This window comes from Protopterus annectens, chromosome 1.part1 (assembly GCF_019279795.1).
Source record: "Protopterus annectens isolate FY-2018-M chromosome 1.part1, PAN1.0, whole genome shotgun sequence".
Taxonomy (NCBI): domain Eukaryota; kingdom Metazoa; phylum Chordata; order Ceratodontiformes; family Protopteridae; genus Protopterus; species Protopterus annectens.
The window spans coordinates 1,563,217,658-1,563,233,964 of record NC_056726.1 but is presented as its reverse complement, the minus strand read 5'-3'; the positions used below and the strand labels follow the sequence as shown (position 1 = coordinate 1,563,233,964).

General features: G+C 40.0%; 1 protein-coding gene across 1 annotated transcript; it reads left to right on the top strand.

The window, feature by feature from the left end:
• Nucleotides 1–446: 446 nt before the first annotated feature.
• LOC122813935 (potassium voltage-gated channel subfamily S member 3-like) lies at nt 447–2,477 on the top strand. The gene is given in 2 exon segments (XM_044086483.1): nt 447–889; nt 891–2,477. Coding segments are annotated over 2 exon segments (1,458 nt in total). The 5' UTR covers nt 447–605; the 3' UTR covers nt 2,065–2,477.
• The last annotated feature ends 13,830 nt before the right edge of the window (nt 2,478–16,307 follow it).

Sequence of the window (16,307 nt, the reverse complement as noted above, 5' to 3'; positions counted from 1 at the left end):
TTGGGGGTTGGCATGATGGTTAAGGTATTTACCTCTTGGGGGTTGGCATGATGGTTAAGGTATTTACCTCTTGGGGGTTGGCATGATGGTTAAGGTATTTACCTCTTGAGGGTTGGCATGATGGTTAATGTATTTACCTCTTGGGGGTTGGCATGATGGTTAAGGTATTTACCTCAAAGATACAAGATACAGGGTTTGATTCTTATCTTTGAAGGGAAATTGGCGAGGCTTAAAATGGCTGTCAAGGGCAGATAGCCTAACTCTTACCTATAAACCTCTGCATCGTTCCTTAAATAGTGTACATCTGCAAAATGAATGTGATTTAGTGTACAGTTCTGAATTATATTTTTGAATATGCAACTGTTTCAAATATTTTGTATTTTTTTAAATGACTTTATGCATATCTCCAGTAATTTATATTCTGTTGTTATTGTGTCTGCAGGTTTACATAATTACTACAAGAAATACATCAAACCATGGTTAACTGAAAGAATATTTGCATCCAAAGACCACCCCAGAAAACTCATGTAGCAAGTCTCAGTGCTACATTTTCAGGTTATTGATGCAAATACTGTCATTCAAATGTGGAGTCCATCCTCTCTGTCATGATGTTTGGACGACTGTATGATAGGGTATGCGAAAGTGAGAACATCATAAAAATTAATGTTGGTGGCTTAAGATGTATTGTGGGCCAAAAAGTCATTTCAAAATTCCCTTATACGAGGCTTGGGAAACTAATAGTGTGTGAATCTGAAGAGGCCATTCTAGAGCTTTGTGATGATTTTGACACAGCTAAAAGTGAGTTTTATTTTGACAGAAACCCGCACTTATTTAACTATGTTCTCAACTTCTATTACACTGGTAAGCTCCATGTTATGGAAGGAATGTGCAACATCCTTCAGCCAAGAGATTGAATACTGGGGTATCAGTGAGCTGTGCATTCATACCTGCTGCAGTTATAAGTACCATGAACGAAGAGCAAATGCATCAGAAAATGATTCTGATACTCTGAGTGAAGATACCAGCATTGTGTCCGCACAAGATGTCTCCAGTGCTCATAAAGAAATAGAACAATTCAATACCATGTGGCATGGGGAACATAGGAAGAAACTCTGGCTTATTCTAGAGAATCCTGATTACTCCATGACTTCTAAGGTTGTCACAGTGACATCTCTGATTGTTATCCTGTGTTCCATCATTGCAATGTGCATTAATAGTCTTCCTGAATTCCAAGAAGCCAAGCATGAACATCTTGGCCTTAAAGTTCTTGAAAGTTTCTGCATTCTGTTTTTCACAATGGAGTATTTTTTAAGGTTTGCTTCTACTCCAAGGCCCCGAACCTTCTTCATAAACCCAATAAACATTATTGACCTTTTCTCTGTTTTGCCCTTCTATACAACCTTGGTTGTAGAAAACATTAGTAAAAGTAGTTCAGATCTGGAAAACATTGGCAGGGTGGTCCAGGTTCTTCGACTCATGCGTATATTCCGTATTCTTAAGCTAGCACGCCATTCCAATGGACTGAAATCTTTGGGAGCCACTTTTAGGCATAGTTATGATGAGGTTAGCCTGCTGGGAGTCTTCTTATCTGTTGGAATAACCATTTTTGCGTCTCTCATTTATTCAGCAGAGAAAGAAGAAAAAGAGTCAGGCATCTTCAGCATTCCAATTGGCTGGTGGTGGGCAACCATCAGCATGACAACTGTGGGCTATGGTGACACATACCCAGTGACGATTACAGGAAAACTTATTGGCAGTCTCTGCATTATCTTTGGCCTGCTGATGGTGGCTCTGCCAGTTACTATAATATTCAATCGCTTTTCCAAATACTATCGTAGGGAAAAAGCTATAGTTGCTGCCTTGCGGAATCAAGAAATTAAGAAACTCAATGCAGGGCTGCCAAGCGTGAATATTAGGGATGCTTACGCTAAAAAGATGAGAACGAGTTCAAACCTTAGAATGCTTTTGGAATTTTCTGTCTATGGAAGGCAACATTCTTCAGAGTCTTTATCAGCAAGTGATACAAGAGATGATAAAAGAGATGGAGAAAAGACACCACTGTAATTAAAGTGAATGTAACGCATTCAGGTTAAAATATATCTGACAATTTTTAGCTGTAACCTGTAACCTCACAAGTGTTACTAATAGAGCTGATTATATTCCTTATACCAAATAATGTGCAAAAGCATACATCCTGTGATGACAAATATTATCTTCAGACATTGATAGGAAACACTTCTGAACGTTATGCAATGCTGTAGTAGAAAGCTTTATTATCGTCACCTTTTCTCTGAATTTCACTTGATCATTTTGTTCCTGTATTTGTCTATTCCCACATATTTTGATTTGTTATACTTTCTTGTCCTATTTCCTGTACATCTAAAGTCTTCCCTGGCAAAAAAGTAATTTGGTATGCCCAAAATTAGCTGGTCAGTGAAAACAAACAAGCAAGCAAAACTTTGACATGATCACTAAGTCAGTTCTTAATTTACTAGTACATATTTATCACAGCAGTAATACATAGCTCATTTGCAAAGCAAATGATATTTAATTTCCACATCTAATTATTTTCATAATTTTTTGAAACGTTTTAGTAGCTGGTTTAAGAAAGCATATTTGTCTTGGTTTTAAAATGTGAATATATGTAAAACATTTAGACTGGCTTTCTACTACCTCCAGGGGAAGACAGTGGGTTATATATTAAGAAAACAGTGTATTTAATTTAGATGACATAGATGCCATACAGGTACTTACAGCACTAACCACTATTGTAATGTGCTCCATTATGTTTAATAAAAATATGGTATTTTAATCTAGTTTGTTAATTAAAGCAAATTGTGTTCATCTCATGAGAAAAGTTGATAGTAAGTGAACTCCTATACTTTGTAGTCCCTAGTCTTTATTCTCAAGCCATATCAGAAAAAATGATTTTATTTAATGCCCTTCTCACTAGGCCAATAGTTTATTTTCAGAAGATACCTGAGGTGGTGTATATACAGACCAGACTAAACATGTTGTTCTTCCTTTAAGCACCATGGGATCTTTAACTTTAACCTAGGCTACCACTCACTTAGCTAAACAGGATAACAGTTTAACATCTCATCACAAAGGTGGCACTTCAGTGGTGTAGCAAACCCCAAATCCTGCATTGCAGTATCAATGTTAGAACATGATTCCAAGCACCCTGTGTGGGGATAGAACCTGTAAACCACTGATTTTCCTGGCATAATATCAAGCATGGTAGCTGCTGAGCCACTGACACTGACATTTGATGTTATGTCTATTTCTGACATTCCCGGCTAAACATACTGATCTACATGGTTATTTTATATATTTATTCATTTGTTTATTTATTTATTATGGCCTGGACCTTTGACTCTTTAAAGCCATGATATGGGTGCATTCGGCACAAATATTACAAAGTACATAGTTACACGGCAGGCCGCAATGTAGCTCCATAAAATAAACCCTATTACAGCACTGAAACTTTGATTGGAATAACCAAAATAGTTATCAGTAGCATACTATACAGAATGAGAAACAGTGAAACACTTCAGATTATACAATAATGGCTGACTGGCTGAATTATAAAATAAAAGTGCATTACTGATTCTGTATGACAATCATCAACAAATAATCCCCTTGACATATATCATCAAGATCCCCTAACCATTGCTTCTGCTTCTTACTTAACAACTGAATGTGAAGAGATTGAATACCTTAGAAGTAGCAATGCCATGAAAAGGGAAGCGATATAAGTGTCTTGCTGAAGCATTTTTGTATTATTTTAATTTTCTTTGTAGTTTCTTCATCCTTTCAACTTACAACAGAGGCCATTTGATAAATGAATAAATAACAGGTTTCACATCCTTACATTCTTTTGCTACTGAAACAAAAACACAAAAAATAGAAATACTACAGTTGTTAAATGATTTATAATGCACTTCTCATGCTTTTCTGTTTGAAGTACTGTGACTTGAGTGATGAAACTGTAGTTACATGAAAAGATGAGTGAATGCAGACGGAGATATGTACTATGAACATTTCTAGGTAATGTAAATAAAGTTATAAATACACAGTAAAACTCAGCAATGAAGATTAGTTATAGAGCTCAAACTAAATTCTGATTCATCGTTTCTCGGAGAAGGAAACATTTAAATGTCTATATCATATGATATGAAAGATATTGATTTCCAATAGGGACTGACTTTATTCTAGACATATAACTGTTATATGTTACTGTACAAGTATTATAAGAGAACATTGTAGTACTGCATCATCTGTAGCAGGGAACAGAACCTGGTTACAAGGAATCAATATTGTGAAATTTAGTCTCTTCTGTTACGAAATGAAAATGTCAGTGATCAACATATTTATATTTATTTTTATATTTAACATTTGTTAACCGGGAAAGTCTGACTAGGATAAAGCCTATTTTCAGCTGAAGCCCGGGGAGAAATGCTCCAGATGCATGTCTTTCATGTCTAATACAGGATATGATATGCAAATATTATTTTAATCCTTTTAACTTTTTAAATTTTGGTTACTGGTATTAAACATGACTTTCATTCTTCTAGTATTCTTCTGTAATTTGGATCAAGATTATTGGCCAGATTTCATATAAAATAATAAATGCTGTGTATTTATTTTTTATTTCATATGTAAGTGAAACACAGCTGCAGGTCCTCTTTTCAATCATGACCAAGTTACAAAACTAGAAAATAAACTATGAAAGAGTAAAATCAGTATTAAGATTTACAGTAACATTATTACAAAATGAATGAATTCAACCCTAGCTAATATAACCAGTTTCACGCTTCATTACATTATTGGCAAGGGATGGGGCATTTTCTCTGTAGTGAATATCTGAACACTGTAGCATCATATTGTCTTAAATGAAACATTTTATTTTATTGATATTTGTAAGAATGAATGCAAAGGACTATAGGTGGAGGTAAAGAGAAAGAGATCTAGGTCCTGAGGAAACTAATTTCTCACCAGGAGTGGGGATGTTTGAGGCTGCTCATTTATTATTTTGATGTATCCTTAAAGTACCTTATAAACTAATTTAGTTCATATGGTCCTAACTCACCATAAGCTTGTCACAGTTTAAAGAATCAAATACCTTAGTAAATTCAAGAAAAAAATCATTCCTGCCTACCCACCATTACCCATGACCCATAGCACAGTATTATCTAGAAATAAGGTATTCAAGCATGTATTATGTCCTTTTATGAATTCATGTTTTTTTGGTAGTTTAAACCATGTGACATGACATGGCCTTTAATCTGCATTGCTTTTAGTCTTTCCTTAGATTTTATATGTTAGAGATAGATGTGAAATTGGCCTGAAATTATCTGCTTTTGGGGGCTTTGTTTAAATAGATATAAAATGATTGGTCTTTTCTGCAAATAATTAAAAAGACCTGAGCTCAAAGATGCACAGGTAATATGTTGCATAGCTTGGTCAGCAGACCATTTTTAGCCACAACATGTGTCAGTTAGGCGTTTTCAAGTTTCAACTGAGACTTGCAATTCTTCTTTATTTGTATAATTCAAAGGCTGTGGCAGTTGGGTGGCCTCGATGTTGCAGCGGTTAGCGTGGCCGCCTTACAGCAAGAGGTTCTCCGGTTCAATCCTCGACTGGGGTGCCTTCTGTGCGGAGTCTGCATGTCCTCCCTGTGGTCGTGTGGGTTTCCTCTGGGTGCTCCGGTTTCCTACCACATCCCAAAGGCATGCTGTAGGTGGATTGGACACTCTATATTGGCCCTAGGCATGAGTGTGTGCATGTGTGTGCCTTCTGTGGAAGGTTGGGCGCTGGGCTGGCAACTCAACACCGTAAAACTCCACTGCCAATCATGAGCAGACAGATGATCTGCTGTGGTGACCCCTAACCAGGAAAAGCCAGAAGAAGAAGAAGAACGGATGTGGCAGTTCACTTGCATAACAACAGTGGTGTGACTTATGGTAGATAAATATAAATACCAATAATATGGTATGAATGTTATTTGTACATTTCAAAGAGTGTGACAGTTTATTTCAAGAACAACAATGGAGTGACGTTGAAAATACAATTAAATACTAATATTATAATATGAGGCAATTTAAAGAGAGAGCGAGAGAAGCATATGTATTTTAAGATCCAAGAGGTAGAGCAAATTAAAGAGGGAAATGCAAGCGGTATTTACATATGTGCAACATGTATCATGTGCCTGAGCGGTATTTACATATGTGCAACATGTATCATGTGCCTGTACTCAATTTAGAAATAACACAGCATGTAGCTGCACAATAATAGGTTAGTACTAGGCTAACAGCCCTTGCAAGCCATTGCAAGCCTAGCCAATTACCCCTTGTGAGACTCAAACCCTGCACCTTGTGTTTGTGAGGCAAACATCTTAACCATTAGGCCACCCTCCCACCCAAGTGTGAGCTAGTTGCTATAGGTCTGATTTATCCATTGTTAAAACACTGGCAGTTGTATTTTTTACTAAGAAATTGAAGGAACTCCTTTTTGAATGTATTTAATTCCTGTTTTTGGATATTATGAGGTAACAAGTTCCATGTTGCAGGTTCAGGTTTTGGAAAATCTTTTTCACTTATTGCCTTGGTGAAATAGGGCATTGACAAATAGCAATGTTTATAGAGGAGCAAAGAGGAACACAAGGAAGTCTGCATGTTTTTGGACAAAGGTGCCCATTAAAATATTTTAGTTTCCTTACAGCAGTTTTTATTTTTTTTATTTTTAAGATTAATGTGTTGCAGTGGAATGGGGGGGGGGGGGGGTATATGTATCTCTCCCAAATATACAAAACAGTCTAGAAGACTTAGGATCTTTGCTTGGAAGTGTTTATATAGGTATTTTATACCCCAAATAGACTCCAAAGAATTTTTCCTGGGGTAGACCGGAAATGTTGGAGGTGTGATGGGGAAGAAAGAGGTAATTGGGAACCTATTTTCTGGGAGTGTAATGATTGTCAGACTTTAAACAGTCCATGTAGTCTATTCTGTCAGAGATACTGAGTGATCAAGTTGGTATAACTAAGGAAATGATTTTTTGAGCTATGATACAGAATCGGAATTGCCTAGATATAGTAAGGCCTTGCTGAGTCTATTTATGGTGGCTGCCAAAAAAAGTAATTACTAGAAAATAGAAATCAAAGACTAAACCAACTGCACTAAAAGTAGTGACTATAGTAACAGTGACAAAACAACTGGAACTGGGATCTTTAGAAAAAGGTCAGAGCAAATTACATGGAAAAAAAGGGAATTGTGCAAATACATGCAGAGAAGGAATGAGGTTTATTTAAATGAGCTATGTAATATTTGGCTGACAATGACTGGACAGATTATAAATGATGTATAATGCTTGCAACTAAAATTATGTCAATAGTTTTTTTATGTATAAAAATTTATGATTGCTTACATCATAAGAGATAATTTAATAAAGACATGTCTTGTTTAAAAAGAAAAAAAAGAAAAACAAATGGGGACTCTATGCTCCAGACCAGAAGTGTATCCCTCACTGGTAAGATCAGACCATAAACTAATCTCACTGGATATTCACATCCCGACTCCACCCACTGCCCTGAAAACCACAGTGAAAAACTTCTCTAAAGCAAATGTCACACTCCTCAAAACCGAGGTGGAATCCTTCAAAGCCCCTGGGCCTGTGGAAAATACGGCCCAGACCGCAGAATCCTTTATAAACGCATTCTGTGAACACCTTCAGGAATGCATGGATCATGCAATCCCAAATAAAACCAAGAGCCAATCCTCCAAAGGCAGACGTCCTGTCTGGTGGACCCCAGCCATAAACAAACTATACAATAGAAGGAGGAAGCTACTACATGATAGAGCAAAATCCCAAAAAGGGAAGGCATCTCTGATCAGTATTAGCAAAAAACTACGGGCACTCATAAAATTGTCTAAGGCCAGCTTCGAGAGAAAAATTGCACAGGACACTAAGGATAATCACAAGGCTTTCTTTAGTTATGTTAGGAACCTGGGTGGGAATTCCCAGATATGCTCAGAATTAGTCCAAAATGACAAAAAATACACCAAACCCACAGACATTGCCAACATCCTAGCTGACAGGTTCAGCTCAAACTTCTCCCCCCCACCAAAAGGGCAAATATCTATCCCAGCAGAGTGCTGCCCCCCTGACATCTCAGATGCTCAGGTAAGAGCTGCCCTCTCCAAAGCAAAAACACAGCATCAATGGGACCAGACGGTGTCCCAGGCTGTGTCCTACATGAACTCCAAGAAGAGCTAAACCCAAACATAAAACTACTGTTCAATCTCAGCCTTACTACAGGATATGTACCCAAAGAGTGGCGTACAGCAACAGTGGTCCCTCTCCACAAAGGTGGTGCCTCAACGGATCCTGGAAACTATCGCCCCATAAGCCTGACTAGCTTGGTCTGCAAAGCTATGGAAAGGATCATCATGGACCTCATAAATAAAGATATTGGGGACCTACAGACACTGGATCCTACCTAGTTTGGCTTTGTTAAGTGCAGATCCTGCCTCTTAAACCTGGTTGATTTCTTTGAAACAGTCACCAAGGCCATTGACGAGGGGAAGGTGGTCCACACAGCCTACCTGGACCTCGCAAAAGCCTTTGATACAATACCCCACTCGGGCATTATAGATAAGCTCACCAGCTTAAATATAAACCCCTATGTCACTAGATGGGTTGCAAACTGGCTCAAGGACAGAACCCACATGGTTAGAATTGCTGGAGCCATGTCAGACTCCAAACCAGTTACAAGTGGCGTCCCACAAGGCACAGTCCTGGGACCTCTCTTGTTCGGTATATATTTCTCGGAGGTACAGGCCAACACGGAAGGACTGTGGCTGACCAAGTTCGCAGATGACTGCAAACTGGGCGCCATAATCGACTCTCCAGCCGACACAAGCATCCTCCAAAAGGGCCTCATAGAAACAGACAACTGGTGCCAGAGCCATGGCCTCAAGCTAAATGCCAGAAAGTGTATAGTCATCCCTTTGGCAAAATCAAAGTGCCCACAAATTACCACATAGGTGGTAATCCATTAAGTACAGAAGAAGCAATTAGGGACCTGGGGACCCAAGTTGATAGCAATCTCTCATTTGACAACCACGTGGCTAAAGTGGTTAGAAAAACATTTTATATAGCCCACCTAATCATGAAGGGATTCACATCTAGATCAGGGGAGGTCATCGTGCCTCTTTACTCATCCCTCATCAGGCCCATAATTGAGTACAATGCCCCTTTTGGGATGTACCTTACCAGACACCTGCAGCAACTAGAAAGACACCAAAAGTACCTCACCAAGAGGATCAAAGGGCTCAAAAAGATGCCATATGCTGCTCGGTTAAAGAAACTCCAGCTCTTCTCAGTGGCATACCGCCTGCTCAGAGGTGATCAGTGCCTGACGTATAAAGCCATGTCCAACCCGGAATTAATGGACATGCTGCACCTCAGAAAATCCAAATCCCATCGAGCTATGCGCTCAACTGACTTGAACCTCAACACTGAAATAAATAGGACATGCTGGAGGGACAGATTCATAACCCAGAGCTCCCTTCACTCTGGAATAAAATCCCAGTCCAGGTTAGGTAGAGTCCCTCATTGACTCTCTTCAAGAGGAATCTTGATGAGTGGATGGGAGATCGTAGGTTTACCCCGGGTATCACTTCTGTGTCACTGTTAAACAGAGGCACAGTATACTAACCTAGAAAAAGGGCATAGCAAAATTAATTTAAAATGGGTGGCGGAAGCCAAACACACTCTGGCTAGGCTTATAAATGCCCTAGGGCAGATAGCCTAGTATGACCCTATGAACCTATGAACCTATATATATATATATATATATATATAAAAATAAAAATCCATCCTGAACCCCTTTTCCACATGGGGTCGGAGTGCCACTTCAACAGTGACAATCAGCTTAAGCCAAGGTTTTTACACTGCTGGGTGGCTAGCCCTGCTGTGGTATTTCATTCGTACCACACACACACACACACACATACACAAACACACACACACACACCCACATCTACAGCCAATTTTAAGTGTCCAGTCCACCTACCGCATATCTTTGGAATGTGGGAGGAAACTGGAACACCCAGAAAAAACCCACATAACCACAGGGAGGACATGCAGACTTCACACAACAGGCATCCCAGCCAAGAATCGAACTGGAGAACCTCTTGCTTTGAGGCGACAACACTAACTGCTGTACCACCACAGCCACTCTAGCCAGATGTGTGGTGTTGTAGTGGCTTGCAAATGTGTTTTACTACCATTTTCATAAATTATGGCTTTAGTGATGACTGTTTTATTAACTTATTTGTGTCTATAGAGTCAGGTTCCATCCGTATGTGTTTACAGGGTGTATCCTTGAAATAGAACAGTGGCAGACCACAGATGGAAACTATAGTGTTTATTAGTATTTCTTGCCAATGGGTTAGGTTAGTTGTGAAGAGTGGTAACACTGAATATAAGTGACATTTATTAAACATTTCTGTAGGAAAGATGGTCTATCTATGTCAGGAAAGCTAGAAGTCATTTGATTTTAGGATCCCCTGGAAATGTTTTGGAGAACCTTTGCATGCCAAATGTCTGTGCATTATGTAACCTACTTTTACTATATTAGTGGTAATGCATGTATGTTTGAAGTTGTAAAATATTATGTTATAAATGTAGGTTCTGTTATGAATATTTCATGCTTATGTAGAAATTTGGGGTATAAGTCATATGCTCCTGTCTGCTCAAAGCTAGGTATTTGCCATTGCACTTATTCACTTTAATGTCATTTAGGTTCATAGGTTCATAGGTTGGTACTAGGCTATCGGCCCTAGGGCCTATACAAGCCTAGCCATAACAATTCCCTGGCTATTTGTTTCTGTGACATGGATGCTTTACGAGAGAAAGACAAAGAGAGAGAGAGGAGATTCAAAGGGACTGGTTGCTCTTAGTCATGGTAGAGCACATGGACCAGCTGGGCTACCTCCCACAATCCTCAGAAATTTGACTAGTGTGTTTGCAACCAACCTGCTAGAGAGCCTAAACATACCACTGGGAGTGCAAAAATACCACTGAACGTTGGAGTACAGCAACTGTAGTACCCTTTTACAAATGGGAAGCAGAAGAAAGTCTAAGAAACTAAAGTTTTTTGGTTAACAACAGTGGCAGGAATAGCCATTAAGGAACTCATGAAGGAGAAATGAGTCCCATCTGAGGTGATATATCTTGATGGGAGGTTGGCATAATGGTTAAAGTCTTCACTTCATTGATACACAGTACAAGGTTTGAGTCTGACCCCAGGTTGTTAGTTAAAAATGTCCTTTTAGATAAGTTAGTCTAGTATTCACCTTTTCCTAAAGAATAACAATTCCCATCACAACAACCGTGATGGGTTTAGAACCAGAAGTATCTGTGAAACCTGATCTAATTTTATGACTGCATTACAGGTGAACTTGACAGGGCCGTATACTAGAAGACATAGCCAACCTTCTCTTCAGTAAGGCTTTGACTCTATCCTACGCAGGCTGCAGATAGGAAAACTGAAAGAAAACAAGGCTAGGACTAGAATGAGTAACTTGTGGGTGTGCATGGTTGAATAATGGAATGCAAATGGCTGTGGTGAAAGGGACACTGTTAAAGATTAAAGCAGACTTCTAGAGTACCACAGAGGTCTGTCCTAGGTCCAGTACTAGATAAATCAATGTCTAGGTAAGGTTAAGAAAGAGTAACCTTTAATTCCTGTATAGACTGCGCTTCTTTGTAAGATCATATCACTAATTAGAAACTCAGGAAACAAGATATTGAAAGAAGCATTAACATGGTTGGTAGATATGTATAAAAACACATTAATATGGTACAGTAAGCATAAATTAAGGTATTAAAGAAATGCTTTAGGACTAAAATATGTGAAACCTGTGTTTCAGTATAAATAAATATACAAAGAAACATAAATAGAATGTATTATTTTAAACACAAAACTCATACTCTGAAACAACAACAAAGTACCCAACACACTAGTCATAGGCAACTCTATAGTCAGGCACACTGATGGATGTCCCACTCACCAGGCTAAACAAGGAGAAGGTTACTGTCAGCTGCCTGTTGGGTGCCAGGATCCGCCACATAACCCACACACTCAGGTCACTCCACAACAAGTACAAATATGACTCTGTCATTGTCTATGTTGGTGTGAACGACCTGACATGGAAGAGCTCTCCGATCTTGTAGCCTAGGCAGGTATGACCCTAGCCCTGAGTAGCATTCTGCCATCACCCAGAATGATGCCGCAGTACAAGGACAAAATGATTGACTTCAACAATTGGCTAAGCTTCTGGTGCCATTCTAAAGGGATCCAGTATCTGTCTGCCTGGGATGACATGGTCGGCAGACCACGATGCTTTGCCAGAGATGGCCTGCACCTGTCACCCCTGGGATTCCGGATACTGGCTAATGTTCTTGCCGGCCCTATAGTGCCTTTTTTAGGCAAGGTTCAAATGACAAATTCACCACTGTAACAGGAACAGGCAAGCAAAAACTGAGGGTGATGCTACTCGATGCTAGAAGTCTAAATCTCAAAATGCACTCACTCAAGGCACTCCTTAAAATGGAGAACATTGATATCTGTACAGTGACTGAGACCTAGTTCAAGGCTCCAGAGAGCACCCCTGCACTACCAGACTATAACTCATACCACACTTTTTGGCCATGTAACCTGAACCGGAACACCAAAGGCAGAGGTGTGTCCATATTCGTTAAGGATATCCACACCTCCAGGCTAGTTGCTCAGCATAATGCAGCCGAGGTTATTCAAGTGCAACTAACTCTGGGCAAAACTGCAATCCAAATTGTAGCTTGCTGCAGATCATCCACCATGAACCAGGATTCCCACTCCTCTTTTCTTGATGCACTGGAAAATATTAGGGTTCAACCAAACACCCTAATAATGGGCGATTTCAACTAACCCACCATTAACGGGGAAAACTACTCATGTACCAACTCCTTCACTCAATGGTTTCTGGAATTCATAAACTCCAATGCCCTGAATCATCTTATCCACACCCCCACCAGGGGCAACAATATCCTAGATCTAGTCATTACCAATATGAGTGACTGGTGTTCCACATCTGAAGTCAACGCCTCATTGGTCCGATCCGACCATAAGCTAATTACCCTAGATATCCACATCCTGCCTCCACCCCCCATTAAGGAAACCATGGTAAAAAATTTCTCCAAAGCCAACTTCATGCTTCTTAAGACAGAAGTGGTGAACTTCATGACACCCATGCAGATCGACAATACAGTTACGACTACTGAATGCTACACAATTGCACTTTATAAGCACTTACATGAGTGCATGGATCGTGTTATCCCAAACAGAACCAAGACGCTATCCTCCAAAAAAGGAAGCCAATCTGGTGGTCCCCTGCCATAAACAAACTGTACAACAGAAGGAAGAAACTCTTGTAAAAGAGAGTAAAATCCCACAAGTGGAGGAGCTCCCTTGTCAGCCTCAGTAAGAAGCTGCGATCCCTGATAAAATCCTCCAAAGCTAGTTACGAAAACAAAATCACCACTGATTCTAAAGACAACCACAAAGCATTCTATAGCTATGTCAAGAATCTCAATGGCAACACTCAGATCTGCTCTGTTACAGCACAATGGCACTAAATATACAGACCCAACTGATATTGCCAATATCCTGGCAGATAGGTTCAGTGCTAACTTTACCCCCCTCTCACCCCCTAAAGAGCTCATCTCAGTACCGGAAGAATGCAAAGTTCCTGTAATCACGGCTGCACAGGTAAAAACCACACTCTCCAAAGCCAAGAACACAGCATCCATGACCAGACAACATCCCAGGCTGCGTTCTACACGAACTACAGAACAAACTGGCACCCCACCTAAGTACCATGTTCAATCATAGCCTCACCTCAGGCTTTGTGCCTGCTGAATGGTGCACAGCAATGGTTATCCCACTCCACAAGGGGGGAGCCACCACGGACCCTGGGAACTACTGCCCCATTAGCCTGACAAGCCTGTTCTGCAAGGCCATGGAACGTATCATCATGGAACTTATAAACAAAGACATTGGCAATCTCCAAACTCTGGATCCCACCCAGTTCGGGTTTGTAAAAGGCAGATCATGTCTCTTAAACCTGATAGACTTCTTTGAAGCAGTCATCAAAGCCGTAGACAAGGGTAAGGTGGTTCACACAGCCTATCTAGATCTTGCCAAGGCTTTCAACACCATCCCCCACTCTGGAATTATAGATAGACTCACTAAACTAGGTATAAATCCCTATGTCACAAGATGGATTGCTAACTGGCTCACTGACAGAACCCACACTGTGAAAGTAGCACACTCCAAATCCGACTTCAGACCAATGACAAGTGGAGTACCACAGGGTTCAGTCCTGGGTCCTCTCCTGTTTGATATCTACTTCTCTGAAGTACAGGCTAACACAGAAGGTCTTTGGCTAATGAAGTTCACAGATGACTGCAAACTAGGAGCCATAATCGAAACTCCTAACGATGTGGGCATCCTACAAAAGGGCCTCACTGAGACAGATGTCTGGTGTCAAAGCCATGGCCTCAAGCTCAATGCCAAAAAGTGCATTGTCATCCCCTTTGGTAAAAACTCTGTACCCATGAACTACAACATAGGTGGTAGTATACTTAACACTGAAAGTGTGATAAGAGACCTTGGGACACAGGTGGACAGTAGTCTCTCCTTTGATAATCACATCGCCACAGTAGTCAGGAAATCCTTCTATGTGGCACACCTCATCACAAAAGGTTTCTCATCCAGAAAAAAAGAGGTCATTGTTCCCCTCTACTCATCACTCATTAGACCCATTATAGAGTACAACACCCCTTTTGGTATGTACTTCACAAGACATCTACAACAACTGGAAAGGCCGCAGAAATACCTCACAAAGAGGGTTACCGGCCTCAAACAGATGCCCTACGCAGACCGTCTCAAAAAACTCCAGCTTTACTCCGTCACATATCGCCTACTCAGAGGTGATGTCTGCCTAACATACAAAGCTATGTCAAACCCAGAGCTGTTGGACATACTCCACTTAAAGAAATCTCAATCCCTCCGAGCTACACGCTCTAGGGATCTAAACCTTGTCACCACAATAAACAGAACATGCCGGAGGGATAGATTCCCGTCCCAGAGACTTCCCATACTCTGGAATAAACTACCTGTCTATATCAAACAAAGCTCCTCATTAATACTCTTCAAGAAAAATCTTGATGATTAGATGGGAAATAGGAAATTCACCTCGGGGATCACCTCTGTGGCTCTGCTCGACAGTGGCACAGGAAAATAATTTTCTTGGGTGGCAAAGGCCAGGGTACCTTTTTGGCTGGGCTTGTATAGGCCCCAGGGCCAATAGCCTAGTACCTACCTATGAACCTATGAAAAGTGATCTATTTCTGTTGTTACAGTGTTTACCAGTGGTAAGTTCTTATATGATTTCACATTTACAACTCTCCACAGGTTCTGTTCTAGAAACGAATTTTGAAACTGATGCTGTGGTGAAAAACAGTTTTGCTGATCCCAAATACAAGAAAATGTGATACTCAATTAAAAAATGACTTTTATTAAAAATATAATAATACAAAAGTTTGGCTAGAACTGACATGGCAACACTTTCCCCTTGTCAATGACCTAGACAATGAAGTTGATTGGAAAGCATGGCAAACAGTGATTGTACAAACATTGGAATCTGGGACACTGAATCTTACAGCCATGAAATGCATGTAATTTTGTGAGGCAACCATTAAGTTTAGGTGATCTTATAGGTTCATAGACTAGTACTAAGCTAACTGCCCTTGTGAGCTATTTTAAGCCTAGCCAACTATGCCTTGTGAGACTTAAAACCTGCACCTTGTGTTTGTAAGGTAAACACCTTAACCATTAAGCCACCCTCCCAACCCTTGATTTACATCCAGTTACCTCTACTTTGAATTTGATGATATATTGTTTTTGACAATAATATGAGATAGCAATACTAAATGACTAAAATGATTTGCTGACAGAAGGTAAACATTTGTCTGTCTTGAAAGGGATGTAGCATACAGTAATGTGTCAGACAAGTAAAGTCTGTGACAGGCTGACACTGCAGTTTAGTGGCAGTAATAAAACCTGTTGGTTAAGGTAATGATTGTCACATAAGCTATATTTTGCATATCTAGGAATTATTCATCCTTGTGATGTCTTTTGGCTTTTCCTGGTTAGGGGTCGCCATCCCTACTCCGTTTAAATAATTTATAACTGGCAGCAG